The 14780-nt window shown below is 35.8% G+C and overlaps 1 protein-coding gene across 2 annotated transcripts in view; it reads right to left on the reverse strand.

Annotated features, from left to right (window-relative positions):
- LOC120632766 (organic cation transporter protein-like) overlaps positions 1–14449 on the reverse strand; it is a 46942-nt gene extending 32493 nt beyond the window's left edge. For both annotated transcript variants that reach the window (XM_039902762.1, XM_039902761.1), the window contains exon 1: positions 14064–14449. In XM_039902762.1, coding sequence (XP_039758696.1) covers positions 14064–14218 — 155 coding nt within the window. In that variant the 5' untranslated portion in view covers positions 14219–14449. The remainder of the gene's footprint in view (positions 1–14063) is intronic.
- Between the last annotated feature and the right edge of the window lie 331 nt (positions 14450–14780).

Raw genomic sequence — 14780 nt, forward strand, 5'->3', positions numbered from 1 at the left:
TACTTCGATACAAATAATTTTTTTAACACCTGGGATCGGTATTATTAAACGTCCGTTTTCAATCTATCTGTAATCTGTCGATAAGTTAAGAAGCGAAGTTGTAATTTTTTAAAATTTAATGGATATTTTTTGACAACGTTGCTAAGTAATAAATATATAGATTACGGATTCATTGAATTTAGAAAAAGGGCATAAGACCAAATTACAGAATAGAGGACCAAGTGAACCTCAAATTTATTTAAAAGACAAACCTTTGACACACTTTTAGACCAAATGCCATCTAAAAGAGACCGTGCTCGTCTTCTCGCTCTCTCTGCTACGGAGTCCGGCTACTGGCTACATGATCTCCCTTTAGCTAACCTGGGCACTATGTTAGACCACACCACTATAATTCAGCCTCATCGATGCCACTGCGGTGACAGCGTTGACACCTACGGTCACCATGGACTCTTCTGTTCAAGAAGCGCTTGCGCTCTCTCGCCATAGCACCATCAACGACATCATCCGACGATCTCTTGCTACCGCTCACGTACCAGCTGTATTAGAACCTATTGGTTTGACGCGGAGCGATGGCAAGAGACCTGAAGATATGACGCTCATACCTTGGAGGCTTGGAAGGTCACTTCTGTGGGATGCAACTTGTGTTGATACCCTAGCTGCATCACACATCCAGGCCACCTCGTCAATGGTAGGTGTGGCTGCTACCAGTGCCGAGCAGGCCAAGAGGCGTAAACATGAAAACCTGGATAGCAGCTTCATTTTTGTGCCTTTTGGATTAGAGACTTTGGGATCGTGGGGTCCGGAGGCAAGAGCCCTTTTCAAAGAATTATCGAAAAGGGTTATCAAGTCTACCGGTGATCCTAGAGCGGGCAGTTACCTTGGCCAACGAATTAGTTAGGCCATCCAAAGGGGCAATGCTGCCAGCATCTTAGGAACTGTGCCTCGCTGCGGTGGTTTCGAGGACGTTTTAGATTTTATTTAGTTTTAAATAGTTTATTTTAGGTTATATTTATAAAACAATTATTTTAAAGAATAAACATGAACAAAGACAAAGTCAACCTCAAAGTTATTTAAAAAAGGGTCATAGATGGCACTTTTGATGTGTACAATTACATACAAAATAATACGTACAAAGAAGTGAGATGATGGCGGTAACTACATTCGTAAAGTTAAAAGTGTTGTTGTTTTTTACTAATCATCATCATCATCATATCACCCGCCCACTACAAGCCTCAGGGCTCCTCCCACAAGGAGAAGGGGTTAAGGCCGTAGTCGGCCACGCTGGCCCAGTTTTGGCCAATTGGTGGACTTCACACAACTTTGAAACCGATTAGGTATGATATTTTTATCCAGGGAAAATACTACAAATACCTATGTATTATTTCACACACAGATTTATTTTGGAGTTAGAGTTAAAGGTCGTTGTTTTTGACGGCCTCCCTGGCGCTACGGTGAGCGCTGTGAATTTAAATAGGAGGTTCCGGGTTCGATTCTCGACAGGGGCAATTTGGGAATATATAATTTATGATTTTTTCTGGTCTGGCTTTGGCTGTGGCTAGTTACCGTCCTACCGACAAAGACGTGTCGCTAAGCGATTTAGTGTTTCGGTGCTATGTGGCGTGGAAACCGTTCAGGGGTATGATATTTTTATCCAGGGAAAATACTATAAATACTATATGAAAGTACTATGTATTATTTCACAGACTATGGTTTGTTTTTGAGTTAGAGTTTTCTCTTTCTTAATATCCTCATCTTCATATTCATATCAAGCCATTAACTGCCCGCTACAGGGCACGGGTCTCCTCCCACAATGAAAAGGGATAAAGCCACTATGGAACCAACTTGACGGCCGACTGGCGCAGTGGGCAGCGACCCTGCTTTCTGAGTCCAAGGCCGTGGGTTCGATTCCCACCACTGGAAAATGTTTGTGTGATGAGCATAAGTGTTTTTCAGTGTTTGGGTGTTTATATGTATTTTCTATGTATTGTATGTCTATATAATTCATAAAAATATTCATCAGTCATCAGTGGCGTGCACTCGGTTTCTTACCAAGGTATGCATACAGCAGGAAAGTTGCATAAAATGGAAAAAAATCCTCCTCTTATTCGGGCTATATTTAAATTTTAGGGTATGCAATGCTTTTGTGCCTATATGAAGTGCACGCCACTGTCAGTCATCTTAGTACCCATAACACAAGCTACGCTTACTTTGGGGCTAGGTGGCGATGTGTGTATTGTCGCAGTATATTTATTTATTTAAAAAAAAAAAAACTTTGCCGGGTGTTTTGTTTTTTACTATTCATCATCATCGTCATCATCATCATAATTATTATCATTATCATATCAAACCATTACCCTCCCACTACAAGACTCGGTTCTCCTCGCGTAATGAGAAGGGGTTAAGGCCGTAGTCCACCACGCTGGCCCAGAGCGGTTTGGTGGACCTCACACACCTTTGAGATCGTTATGGAGAAATCTCAGGCATTGCAGGTTTCCTCAAGATGTTTTTATTCACCGTTGAAGCAAATGATATTTTATTTCCATAAAACTCACATTACTCAGAAAAGTTAGAGGTGCGTGCAGGGATTTGAACTCGGCTCGCACGTTTCACTCCGAAACCGGAACATCCTCAGGAGATGTTGACTTTAAAATGAATAATTGATAAGTGTCTTAACGTGCGTTTGTGCGTAGAGGGTACATTGCCGAAGATCTGTTTGGTGTGGAGTATAAGGATTGAAGAAATTATAAATTAAACTATACAGATTCTCCTGCTTTACAGTAGGTACGTACAGCAAATTAAGCTTAATTTTCATAATATATAATGGAAATCCGCAAAGTAACGCCATCTTCTATCCAATAGAAAGATTTAATTTTTTAATGTTCAATGGAAAAAATTACACTCTTTTGTTTTATTAATTTTCAGCGTGAATATTTTATTTGGATGCTCAACTGACGTGTACATGGGTATCTAAATTTAGATCGTTGTGATCTATTTCGAGTCTATATTTCGAATATTAATAATATTCATAGGAGGATATGATTTACGTTATTTTAAATGTTACTATGCGGATCACGTTCATTTTATTTTTGGCTGAGCGCGAGTGGAATTTACAAATTATGTCAATTATATAAATAAATAAATAAATAAATAAATAAATAAATATACTACGACAATACACACATCGCCATCTAGCCCCAATTTAAGCGTAGCTTGTGTTATGGGCACTAAGATGACTGATGAATATTTTTTTATTAATAATATACATAAATACTTATAATATACATATAAACACCCAGACACTGAAAAACATTCATGCTCATCACACAAACATTTTCCAGTTGTGGGAATCGAACCCACGGCCTTGTACTCAGAAAGCAGGGTCGCTGCACACTGCGCCAATCGGCCGTCAAATTATATGAATGCCTTTTTATACATCCTTTTTATGATAATAATTGCATTATTATAATAAAAAGGATGTATAAAAAGGCATTTTATGATAATAATGCAATTATTATCATAATAAAAGCGTGTTAAAAAGGATGATCATAAGAAGGATATAGTTTGACGGCCGATTGGCGCAGTTTGCAGAGACCCTGCTTTCTGAGTCCAAGGCCGTGGGTTCGATTCCCACAACTGGAAAATGTTTGTGTGATGAGCATGAATCTGGTCTGGGTGTTTATATGTATATTCTAAGTATTTATGTTTACAATTTTTAAAAACGCTACGCTTATATTGGAGCTAGACGGTGATGTGTGTATTGTCATAGTATATTTATTTATTTATTTTTAATTATAAAACTCTTTTATTATGTCTCAACTGCCTCGTTTGTCTAGTGGTTAGTATGTACTACGACTATGGGTCCCGGGTTCAAATCTCGGGTTGGGTCGATTGAGTTTTTTGTCCCGAAACTTTTAGCAGTACCACATAGTATGTAAGTTAAAAAAAAAACTAAACAAATGCGGAAGAAGTCTCGAGAAACAGCTAGTTTAGTATTTCTATGCAAATCAAATTGGGGTAGCCACGGATTTAATATAGCGTTAACATTGGATTCGATTTGGATTTGATTTGCGTTCTTAGCATTGTAGAGATCGAAAAATTCAGTAATTATTTTCTTTTCATTTATATTTTAAAAAAAAAATTAAGTTGTGATAGCCCAGTGGTATGGACTTTGACTCACTTTCGGCACCGAAACACTAAATCGCTTAGCGACACGTCTTTGTCGGTAGGGTGGTAACTAGCCACGGCGAAAGCCTCCCACCAGACCAGAAAATTCAGAAATTATAAATTCCCTAATTGTCCCTTCCAAGAATCTCACCGTAGCGCCAGGGAGGCTGTCAAAAACAACGTCCTTACGAGATAGATCAAAATCATGTACCACGTAATTTTATATAGACTAATCTTAATCATAATATCACTCCAAACTGCTCCAATGCATCCGTGAACAAAACTGAGTCAAGTAACACACAAGTGAGTCAAGTATGGAGCTTCCTATAAGCACGACGAAGTGTGAATATTAAAAATAAGGTAAAATAAATCTCTATACGAAGAAAAGCAATAAAAAATGCAAAAAAAAAGGTAATAAATATTCTTTGGGGCTATTTATCAAATTGACGAAGGTTAATCATTAGACACCCATGCGAGGATTACATTTAGAGAAAGCCTTCCTATTAGGCTTGTAGACAGATTCAGGCTCAGAAAGGCTTTGTCGAGGTCCTTCTATTATATCGGGAGGAAACACATTTATACGTGTCAACGAATGATATATAGGTTTCTCTATATTAAATTAAAAAAAAAATTACGTGATTTAGTAGCAAGTTTTATATTTTATACAGACATAACAGTCCATATAAAATTTGATTTCTCACATAAAATGGAAAAATGTATGAAATTATGATAACATTATAAAAATTAAAATGACTGAAAAACGTAAGTTCAGCTTCAGCGTGAAATATCAAGTTACAACACAAACATTAACTTGAAATTTTAACTAACGAATGGTCTCAACACTCAATTAGAAATCCGAGAGACCTGGAAGGTTTCAGCTGAGCTAAAGTTTCTCAGTAAAAATCTGCTACAAAGTATACATATATATTTTTGTTAATTAATAAAGAAATATACTACGAAAATACACACATCGCTATCTAGTCCCAAAGTAAGCGTGGCTTGTGTTGCTTAGTTTTATGATTAATATACCTACATTAATGCTTTTAAAATATAGATAAACACCCAGACATTCATCGTTCATTACACAAACATTGTCGAATCGAACCCACGGCCTTGGACTCAGAAAGCAGGGTCGCTTCCCACTGCGCCAATCGACCGTCAAATCGATATATTGTTATCGTTTTCGTGGTAATCTAAAAAATATTCAACAATTAAACACAATTTAAATATAAATAAAACGAAATCGGCTGTTCAAAACGAAATTTCGCCTTTACCAGCTGGTGATATTCAGTATAATTGGTAACGCGTACGAATGTATGTAATCCCCATTAATTAGGGGATTTCTGGGTTAAGCGTTAATAACGCCGAATTACGTCAAATAATTCGCACTGTGACAATGACTATGGTAGTGAAGGCGTAAAACGACGTAATTATAATAAGGCTTTTATTACAAGATTCGAATTATCGCTCATTTACATTCTTTTATTTTGTTTGGTATCTGAATCGGTATCATTTATGTCCGGATTCGATGAAATTTTATTAAAAATTAAGATGTCATTAATTCTTACTAACTAAACTATGAGTGTTTCGTTTTCACAAATAAGTTTCAGAGACAGTAAATAATGTACCTCTAAAGCCTCCGGAGTGTTGATTTTGGTTGTACATATTTTAAATATAAAAAAAAAAAGAACCGGACAATTTAAAAATTATGCTTAAGCATAATTTTGCATGGGATTCCGAATCTTGTACGTTATTGATCGAAGGCAGCGAATATAATAAGCATTGTTTCGAATAATATGATCGCTTTCTTACGTGGCTGAATCATTATCCAGTCTTCTAAAATACTAAAACTATTTTATTAATCATATTTTTTTAGATTAACTATTAGACCTCGATCCTTCATTACACCGGAATACCAAATTTTGGGTGTTTGAGCAACTTTAATGTTACGAATTTAAACTTGATCAATAATTTACTACATACATAGTCCTATACAAAATATCACTGACACTGTGTTCCGAGTTAATATTTGAACTTAAATGTCTTTTGTGCTTCTAACTAACTTACCTAAGAATTACAACTTCGGACTGGAATTACTAGTAATGAAACGAATTATAATTAGTTTAATAAATGGTTACTTATGGTTTTATTACTAAGCATGCTTCGTAAAGAGATATAGAATTCGAGAGAGTACCTGATATCGAAATAAAATATATTAGCCACTATGCAAAACAGCGCTCTTTTCCAAAAGTTGTAATCATTATATGATAATTGTAATGATTTATAATAAATTACTAAAAACTATAAAAGATTTGCCGTTCTTGAAGTTCAAAGCTAAATGACATGACTGGTTGGTAGATAAGTGCTATTAATCTGTAATAGAGTTCTTTGCCACGAAATATTATTCAGAGTTTTTTTTTTTAATTTTTGATTTGTGAAACTATTTAAAACTAAATAAAATCTAAAACGTCCTCGAAACCACCGCAGCGAGGCGCAGTTCCTAAGATGCTGGCAGCATTGCCCCTTTGGATGGCCAAACTTATTCGTTGGCCAAGGTAACTGCCCGCTCTAGGATCACGAAATATATATTGAGTTGTGAAAATGTTTAATTAATAAATTTACTTACCTAGATACTAAACATGTATACTTTGTCATCTGTTAAGCTAATAAATGAATTTAAAAAAATTTGAACTTTACTATTTAAATTTGAATTTCGCACCAGGGCCGCAGAAAGTACAGAGGTGCACGGTGAGTTGCTCTTTCTGTTCTTAAAAAAAATCAAGAAATAAAATGTTTTGATAGTCTTTGTGCAGCAGTGTCACGGCTTTTCCCGCACTTGAAAAAAATGTGTGGAGATCACACAACTCAGCTATCCTATTGTTGGTGTAGTTTTGTTTTTCTTAATATTTCGTTCAACGTTAATGTACTATTGTTTATGGTTTTATTAGTTTCATAATAAGGATGATTTATTTTTTGCGCCTATCTACGAACCAGTACCTATCCGTTTTTTTTAATAGTAATAATGGACGGTCAAAGCAGATTTACCACCGGATGGTAGGTGGACCATCGCTTGTAAAACGAGCAATACTTCACAGAGCATGCAACATTATAATTGTGAAAGTTTGTTTTGATGGATGGATTTGGATGATGTTTGTAACTTTTTCACGCAAAAGCTACTGAACCAATTTCTCTGAATTTTGGAATGGAGATAGAATGTACCCTGGATTAAGACATAGGCGGCTTTTTATTCCAGAAAAATGTACGGTTCCCTCAGGATTCACGAAAAACCAATGAACAGCATACGAAGGCGCGGGCAACAGCTGGTATTACATAAATTATATTATTGCATAGAAACGTGCTCTCATGCCAATAATAACACATACAACATGTCCTTAGAAAATGAAGCTGTATGCATAACAAAGGATGGAATCTTGCAAGGAGCCGCTCACGGAGACATATCTGTATCACAAGCGGCACATTTGCGACGCCCGATGCATCCATTTACATATATTTGCATTCAGCGAAGCCTCAACTGTCATCTGCCTTAGAATTCTCAGATTATGTGCGCCACGCCATGATAATGGGAATATCATTTAATTGATTAACAGAAATCAGTCTCTCTATTGTTATATTTGTATCACAACTATATGGCTCGCATAGGCTGGAGAAATTTTTCTACACGGAGAAATGGATAAAATTGTAAAGGATACAAAGCAGATTTTTAGTTTAGTATCAGTGTGTTATTTTTCAGATCATAACATGTACAGGAGTACCTCTTAGCCATTCATTATACCCTGGTACTTCTTAGCCAGCCACAATGCCTTTGTATTTCTTCATATTTACCCAGTTTAGGTTAAATCATGTAGTAGTATAGTTGAGCTTTTTGTGACACAGCTCGTCCGGGGAAGTACTACCGCCATGAACCTACCCCTTTTCTGCCACTAAGCAGCCCCTCTTCGGTCTGAAGGGTGTGGTTGCCGGTGTAATTACTGACACCTATCTTGATATTTATAATAATACCACTATATTATAGTACACTGTATTATAGTACACTAGCTGCTGCTCGCGACTTCATCCGCATTTATTTCTGTATCTTTCAATTAATGCGTAGTTCTATATACACTTCTTGTTATTATTTGTGGTGTTGTGACAAAATATCAGTTATATGGTGGTTATATGCTATATGGTATAGTGTCGCAAATTGCAATTTCGCTGTCTGCAATATATTATAGAAATGGGAATTATATAGTTTGCTTTCAAGATTCGCCGCTTTGAAGTGGCTATATTATACAAAGGAATGCTGATTGCTAGGGAACTGGTTCCTGTTATGAAGCAATATTGTATTGATTTATGAAATAATAAAGAGTTCCGTTAATAGCTTAGTGGGCTTCGACTTAATTTTCGGTGGGCCGAGTCCTAGTATAAATATTATAAATGCATATATACATTTCGGAGCTGGCAGGATTTATTTAGTATGTCAAACAAGTATACATAAAAACAGTAGTCAAAATATAAAAAATTAAAAACAGTTTTGTTATTCCACTACAAGTTAGCGATTGACACTGCCATTGCCATCTGACCTGGTGGTAAGTAATGATGCAGTATAAGATGGTATCCGGCTAATCTGTTAGGGGTACGGGTTACGCTAAACTGCTTGGCGGAACGTCTTTGCCGGTAGGTTGGCAACTAGCGGCAGCCGAGGCCTGTCGCCAGACCAGACCAGAGTAAATTCAGAAATTATTCATTACGAATTTTCCACCACCGGGAATAACACTTGCGCGGTCTTACCGCAGCTCTCACCACTGCGCCAAGGCTGTTAAAAACATCGGGTACCTAAAAGTGTCGATTTCTTAACGTATCCTCGACCGCGACTAAAAACTTTGGCTTAGGTATGTAACATATATTTATTTAAACTCTCTTATGTAAACCCCATAAATATACAGTTTTTCAAATGTCGCGGGTTTTCGAAAAAAAAGAACCTAAAACGATATCTAGGATCCACAATATTTATGATTTACTATGTAAGAAACGAAATAAACTTTTATTTTTTGATATCTACATATTCAAAAAACTTTGGCTTATGTAACGAATACATATATTTATTTAAACTCTCTTAAGTAAACCGCATAAATATACAGTTTTTCAAATGTCGCGGGTTTTCGAAAAAAAAGAACCTAAAACGATATCTAGGATCCACAATATTTATGATATACTATGTAAGAAACGAAATAAACTTTTATTTTTTAATATCTACATATTCAAATTATGTGGCAGTGATAATAGAAAGAATTTCCCCAATATATTTTTGTTTCGACTAGAAAATCAAATCTAGGATATATAGTGAGCTGTATGTTCTACGTATAACCGCTAGATGAACGAGGCAGTTGACATCATGTATTATATTAGATAGGTATTAAGCTGGGGCCAGACATGACACTACCAAGTATCAGTTATATGCAATTATATGTTAATAGATGCATATTGCCGCCATATACTATATCAGACATACATTGTACTGTATGTTGAAACGGGAATTAGATACGTCCAACGTTTGCGTCTCGTAGCTTATTATATAGGTAAAGATCATTGGTTGTAAGATGAGTTCTCTTTAACTTATGTTTCTATAGATAACTATTGACGGCCGATTGGTGCACTAGGTAGCGACCCTGCTTTCCAAGTCGAAGGCTGTCGGTTTGATTCCCACAACTGGAAAATTTTTGTGTGATGAGTATGAATGTTTTTCAGTTTGTGATTATCCCTACTAATATTATAAATGTGAATGTAAATTTGTTCGCTACGCTTCTTTAAAAACTACTTAACCGATCCTCATGAAACTTTGTACACATATTCTCGGAAGTGTAAGAAGTAATATAGGATACTTTTTATCCCGACATTAAGCTCGGTTCCTTTGGGAGAGGGGATAAAAGTGTTTGACGATTTATATCATAACTCCGACAAATTATAACCGATTTAAATAATTATTTTTGTACTATAATATGTGTTTAATTTTGTCCAAACTGTGGTTGGAGATAGAGGACAGAACTCCTTAGTGGACAGCAGCAAACCCAAATTTTACCGCTTTATGTCGTTGGCCTTATAAAGAACTTTTCAAACGATATATCCACAGTGACTTGCAGGAGTTGACTGGATACAAGGGACACAAGATGGTGAAGTGTGGAAATCCCTACAATAGATTTATGTCAAACATCAGATGTGTCCATCGGTAGAGGTGAAGAAATATGTAATACAATTTTACAATAAATTACCGGTTGATATCTTGAGGATGTCTGTAAATAAGTTGAAAGTTTGTATTAAGCGAAAGCTTACAGAAAAGTCCTATTATAGTATAAAGGATTACGTAAACGATAAAAAGGCTTGGGTGTGAACTATTGCTCTAACCCGGTTGCTTCTTAAATATTTTCAAATGACAATGAAATGGTGATCACAAAAAGAACACCCGGCTAAGTTTCTTGTGGGCTTCTGCTTAGACCAGGGCGCGTTTGGAACCCTCGTAGCTTTAGTTTTAAGTTTACAAATGTAGTTATCGCCATCTCTACTCACTGCTATCTACACATTTTGTATTTAATCAACGCATCAAAAGTACCATCTGTGCCTATTTGAATAAAGAAATATTTGACTTTGACTTTATGGGAAAATAGTCATTGAAAGTCCTATAATGCATAATTAACCTTGGTATATAACTACTGATAGTAATGATCCAAACCGATACTGATAAGAACTGATAATAATCGAGAAAGTAGGTAGTATCATCCTCATCATTCTTATCATCATCATATCAACCCATTACTGGGTTACTACGGGGCAAGGATGTCCCCCCAAAATGAGAAGGGTAGACCGTAGTCCACTACGCCGACCCAGTGCGGATTGGTGGACTGGCCTTTGAAAACATTGCAAGTTTCCTCACGATGATTTCCAACACCATTGTCCTTATGTTTGAGAATTAAATGCATTAGTTTTGTTTTTAAGTACTGATAAAGATGAGACCTGATAATAATCCAGAGAGTAGTAATAGGTAGGTACTTATGTTTACTTTAAAATATTCAGAATTTAATGCATTAGATATATCCTTAACTGTAAATAATGGAATGCTTTAGATAGTTTTATGTTATGGCCTTCCTATAAATTTAGCAAAATGCTTAGGTATACCTATTTATACATTAATTAACAATGGTGATTATACTTTTATTCACAAATCTCCGAACTGTTAGAGATTTAAAAGAACCCTTTTCACAAATTGTTACCTGTAAAAAGGGTCTCTAGTTTAAATCCCTCTTTCTTTGGAGACAGTTTTGTTAAGAGAATTGTGTGTAATAGTTATTCGGTATCAAGGACGGTAAAAAATATAGTAAGATTTTTTTTATTCCTCTAAAAGAATTAACGCAATCTTGACTGCAATCTCACCTGTTGGTAAGCAGTTTTAATCCGATAGGAGGCTTGCTTAGTAGCTAGTTACCACCCTAATGACTCAGCATTGCCCTCAAGTATTTTAGCAATTGTAAGTTTAGCAAAAGTACGTTTAGAAAACCATCGCTTATAAACAGAGCAATACTTCACAGGGCAAGCATGGAGCACGTCCTGCAACATGCCGCCATGTGTCTATCAATTTGTGGCGTAGGTGCTAAGTCTCATGTCCCTGTAATTACACCGGCAACCACGCCTTTCAGACCGGAACAGCATTGTCGTAATGCTGCTTAGCGGCAGAAATAAGCATAGCGATAGTACTTCTACGGACGAGCTGTCTCACATAAAGCTGTACTACTATAAAAGTCAAAAAACTACAGCTCTCAGCACTGTTCTAGGGAGATCTTCGTTGTAGATCATTGATCGTTGATATCATGAACTTTCGCACGGGTATGCAAAAGGATAAAAGTTACTCTCGCTGTCTAAGATATGACATGGCAGTTAGTGTTGTACACCAAAGCGGTGTAGTATGCAAATATATGTAAATCGGGGCATCGGCTGTCACAAATGTGGAACCCTCTATGTCTATGGCCGTTGTTAGATCAAGAATTGCAAGATTTGCTGCACCGTTGTGCGAGGGGCTTACAAAGACTGATTGTTGCTCTGGCACGGTCAATATACAGACTGATTCTATTTAAGATGCTTTGGCTGGTTTTCGGGGTATATTTGTGAAACGTGTATGTGTTCGTGAAACTAACAGAGAGTCTACGTTACATAAAGAAAAAATGGATATATAAAAACGACTTACGCCATAAATCCATCCGAATTTTATAAAGAGTGTTTGTTTGTACATCAATAACGCAGCAACTGAGCAATTAATTGATGTGAATTTTTGCATAGAGATAGTTTATAAGTCGGACAGTGGCATAGACTTTTTATGTGGGAAAAATGGACAGTTTCTTTGGGATACTCTTACGCTCACGCTCGCGCTTACTCTCATTGCATTTTCCGGGATCAAAAGAAGTATCTCATGAAACCCATGTAACTCATGAACTATCTCTATGCCAAAAATCACGACTCCTGGAAAAAATATTAAAATTACCACGCGAGCCAAGCCGCGGGTAGAAACTAGTTGAAAATAAATTTATTTCACAATGTTCAGATGGCAGAATGAATTTAGTAGCTATCCTTTTCGTACTCTTCACTGTGAAATGAATTTAGTAGCTATCCTGTTCGTACTCTTCACTGTGAAATGAGTTTAGTATCTGTCCTTTCGTATTCTTCATTGTGAAATGAATTTAGTAGCTATCCTTTCATCCTATTCTCTGTGAAATGAATTTAGTAGCTATCCTGTTCGTACTCTTCACTGTGCAATGAATTTAGTAGCTATCCTGTTCTTACTCTTCACTGTGGAATGAGTTTAGTAGCTATCGTTTTGGTACTCTTCACTGTGGAATGAATTTATTAGTTATCCTTTTCGTATTTTCGCAGCGGATAAAAATTGTGTTACCTACTAAGTTTAATCTACCGTCTGAAGATTTCAGATTAGATTGATTTGTTAATCGATAACTGCATATCGTCTGCGAAAGGTATATATTAGTATATTTGTGGGGTTTAAGAGGTAGTTTTGATCTACCAATGCATAAGTTTAAAACTCATTTATTGCATTAAGATTATTACTAAAACATAAATAATCTCTAATAAATTGTTGAATTTCTTGACAAGGTTGCATCGCTTCGCTTCCAGAAGACAGAATATCGATTGTAAAATTGTCAAAAATTTAATGCTGGACAAGAGAAAAGCTGAGTTAGCTGCAGGATTCTTCTCGGTAGAATCTGCTTTCGTGGTAGAGCCAATCATATATAAGAAATACTTGACGTTTTAAAGTACTTATACTTATACTTGAAATAAACCATTTTTTTTTTATAATTTCCGATTAATTTTAACTTTGCAACGCTTACTTCAGTATAATTTCAGACATAAGAAATTACATATTCTGAAGGTAATTGAACAAGAAATGTTTAAAAATTTTAATAAATAAAGGTACTTAATAAAATTTAGTTTTAACTTTTTCTACTTATTACGCTACGTTATAGTAAATACACATACGTACTCATCTCAATGTCATGAAAATACCCTTAAAAAACAGAAATAATAATCTGAAAATAAAATTTAGCTATCGCAATACTGATATATGACTGCCGTAGGAAAGCTAAAAGCTTAAAACAAGTTCACGCATGCGTACTGCATTCAGTGAAGACTTTGCTAACATAACCTCGAAACCTCGAAAGCGACTTACTATACAATGTATACAATCAAATGATTATCTTAAATATAAACTATAAGTTAGTTATTCACCCTAAACCTTAATAAACTTTAAAAAAGACGAACAAATAGAACGTATAGAAACTCAGTTAAATTGTAGCGTGAAAATTAGAATACTGAAATTAAATTAATAAAATAATTTCCATAAATACCTGTAATGTATATCCGATGCCTCGAACACGAAAGCCGAACCATACATTCCCGCTAAATATACGGGGAACAATAACAAAGCATAATTCACTATATTGTACTTTCCGAAATAACCTAATTCACGTAGAGCAGCGTCCAATCCCACATCCTGACTCATTTTGAATCCTTTTTTAATACCAATTTTTATTGTAACATCATTATACCTTTATCTTTAACACGCGTGTTATTTTACGATAAACACTTAGTTTTTCTGTATTTGACGTTTCTCCACGCATGCGTCCTGTGATCTGGCATGTACAAGTATTTTTCGCGCGAACTATTATGCGCGATTAAAAATGACGCTCAAATGCTAACGAGTGCTCCTCACGGTATAAAGCCAGCAGCTGGCGATAACAGTGTGTCTGGTTGTGTACAAAAATAGTAGAAAGTCCCGCTAAAATCGTACGATCGTACGTTACGTATAGGCACATATGTGTGACAGAGATAGGAAACTTTTTGTTACGTTCAAACACATGTGTGTGAATGTGATGGATAAGTGTTGATGGTTACGTGTCTGAACAACTGTTAATCTGTTTAAATAGTATTATGAATTATATCATCAATGGTGTGTTGAATAGTTGATTAATGAATTCTTGCTACTGTTATTTGCGTTTAGGAATCAAAGGTTAATATGACAAATCTTCGCGAGTTATTAAATTGGTATTTGGAGACAAAATAAA

Source organism: Pararge aegeria, chromosome 20 (assembly GCF_905163445.1).
Source record: "Pararge aegeria chromosome 20, ilParAegt1.1, whole genome shotgun sequence".
Lineage (NCBI taxonomy): Eukaryota > Metazoa > Arthropoda > Insecta > Lepidoptera > Nymphalidae > Pararge > Pararge aegeria.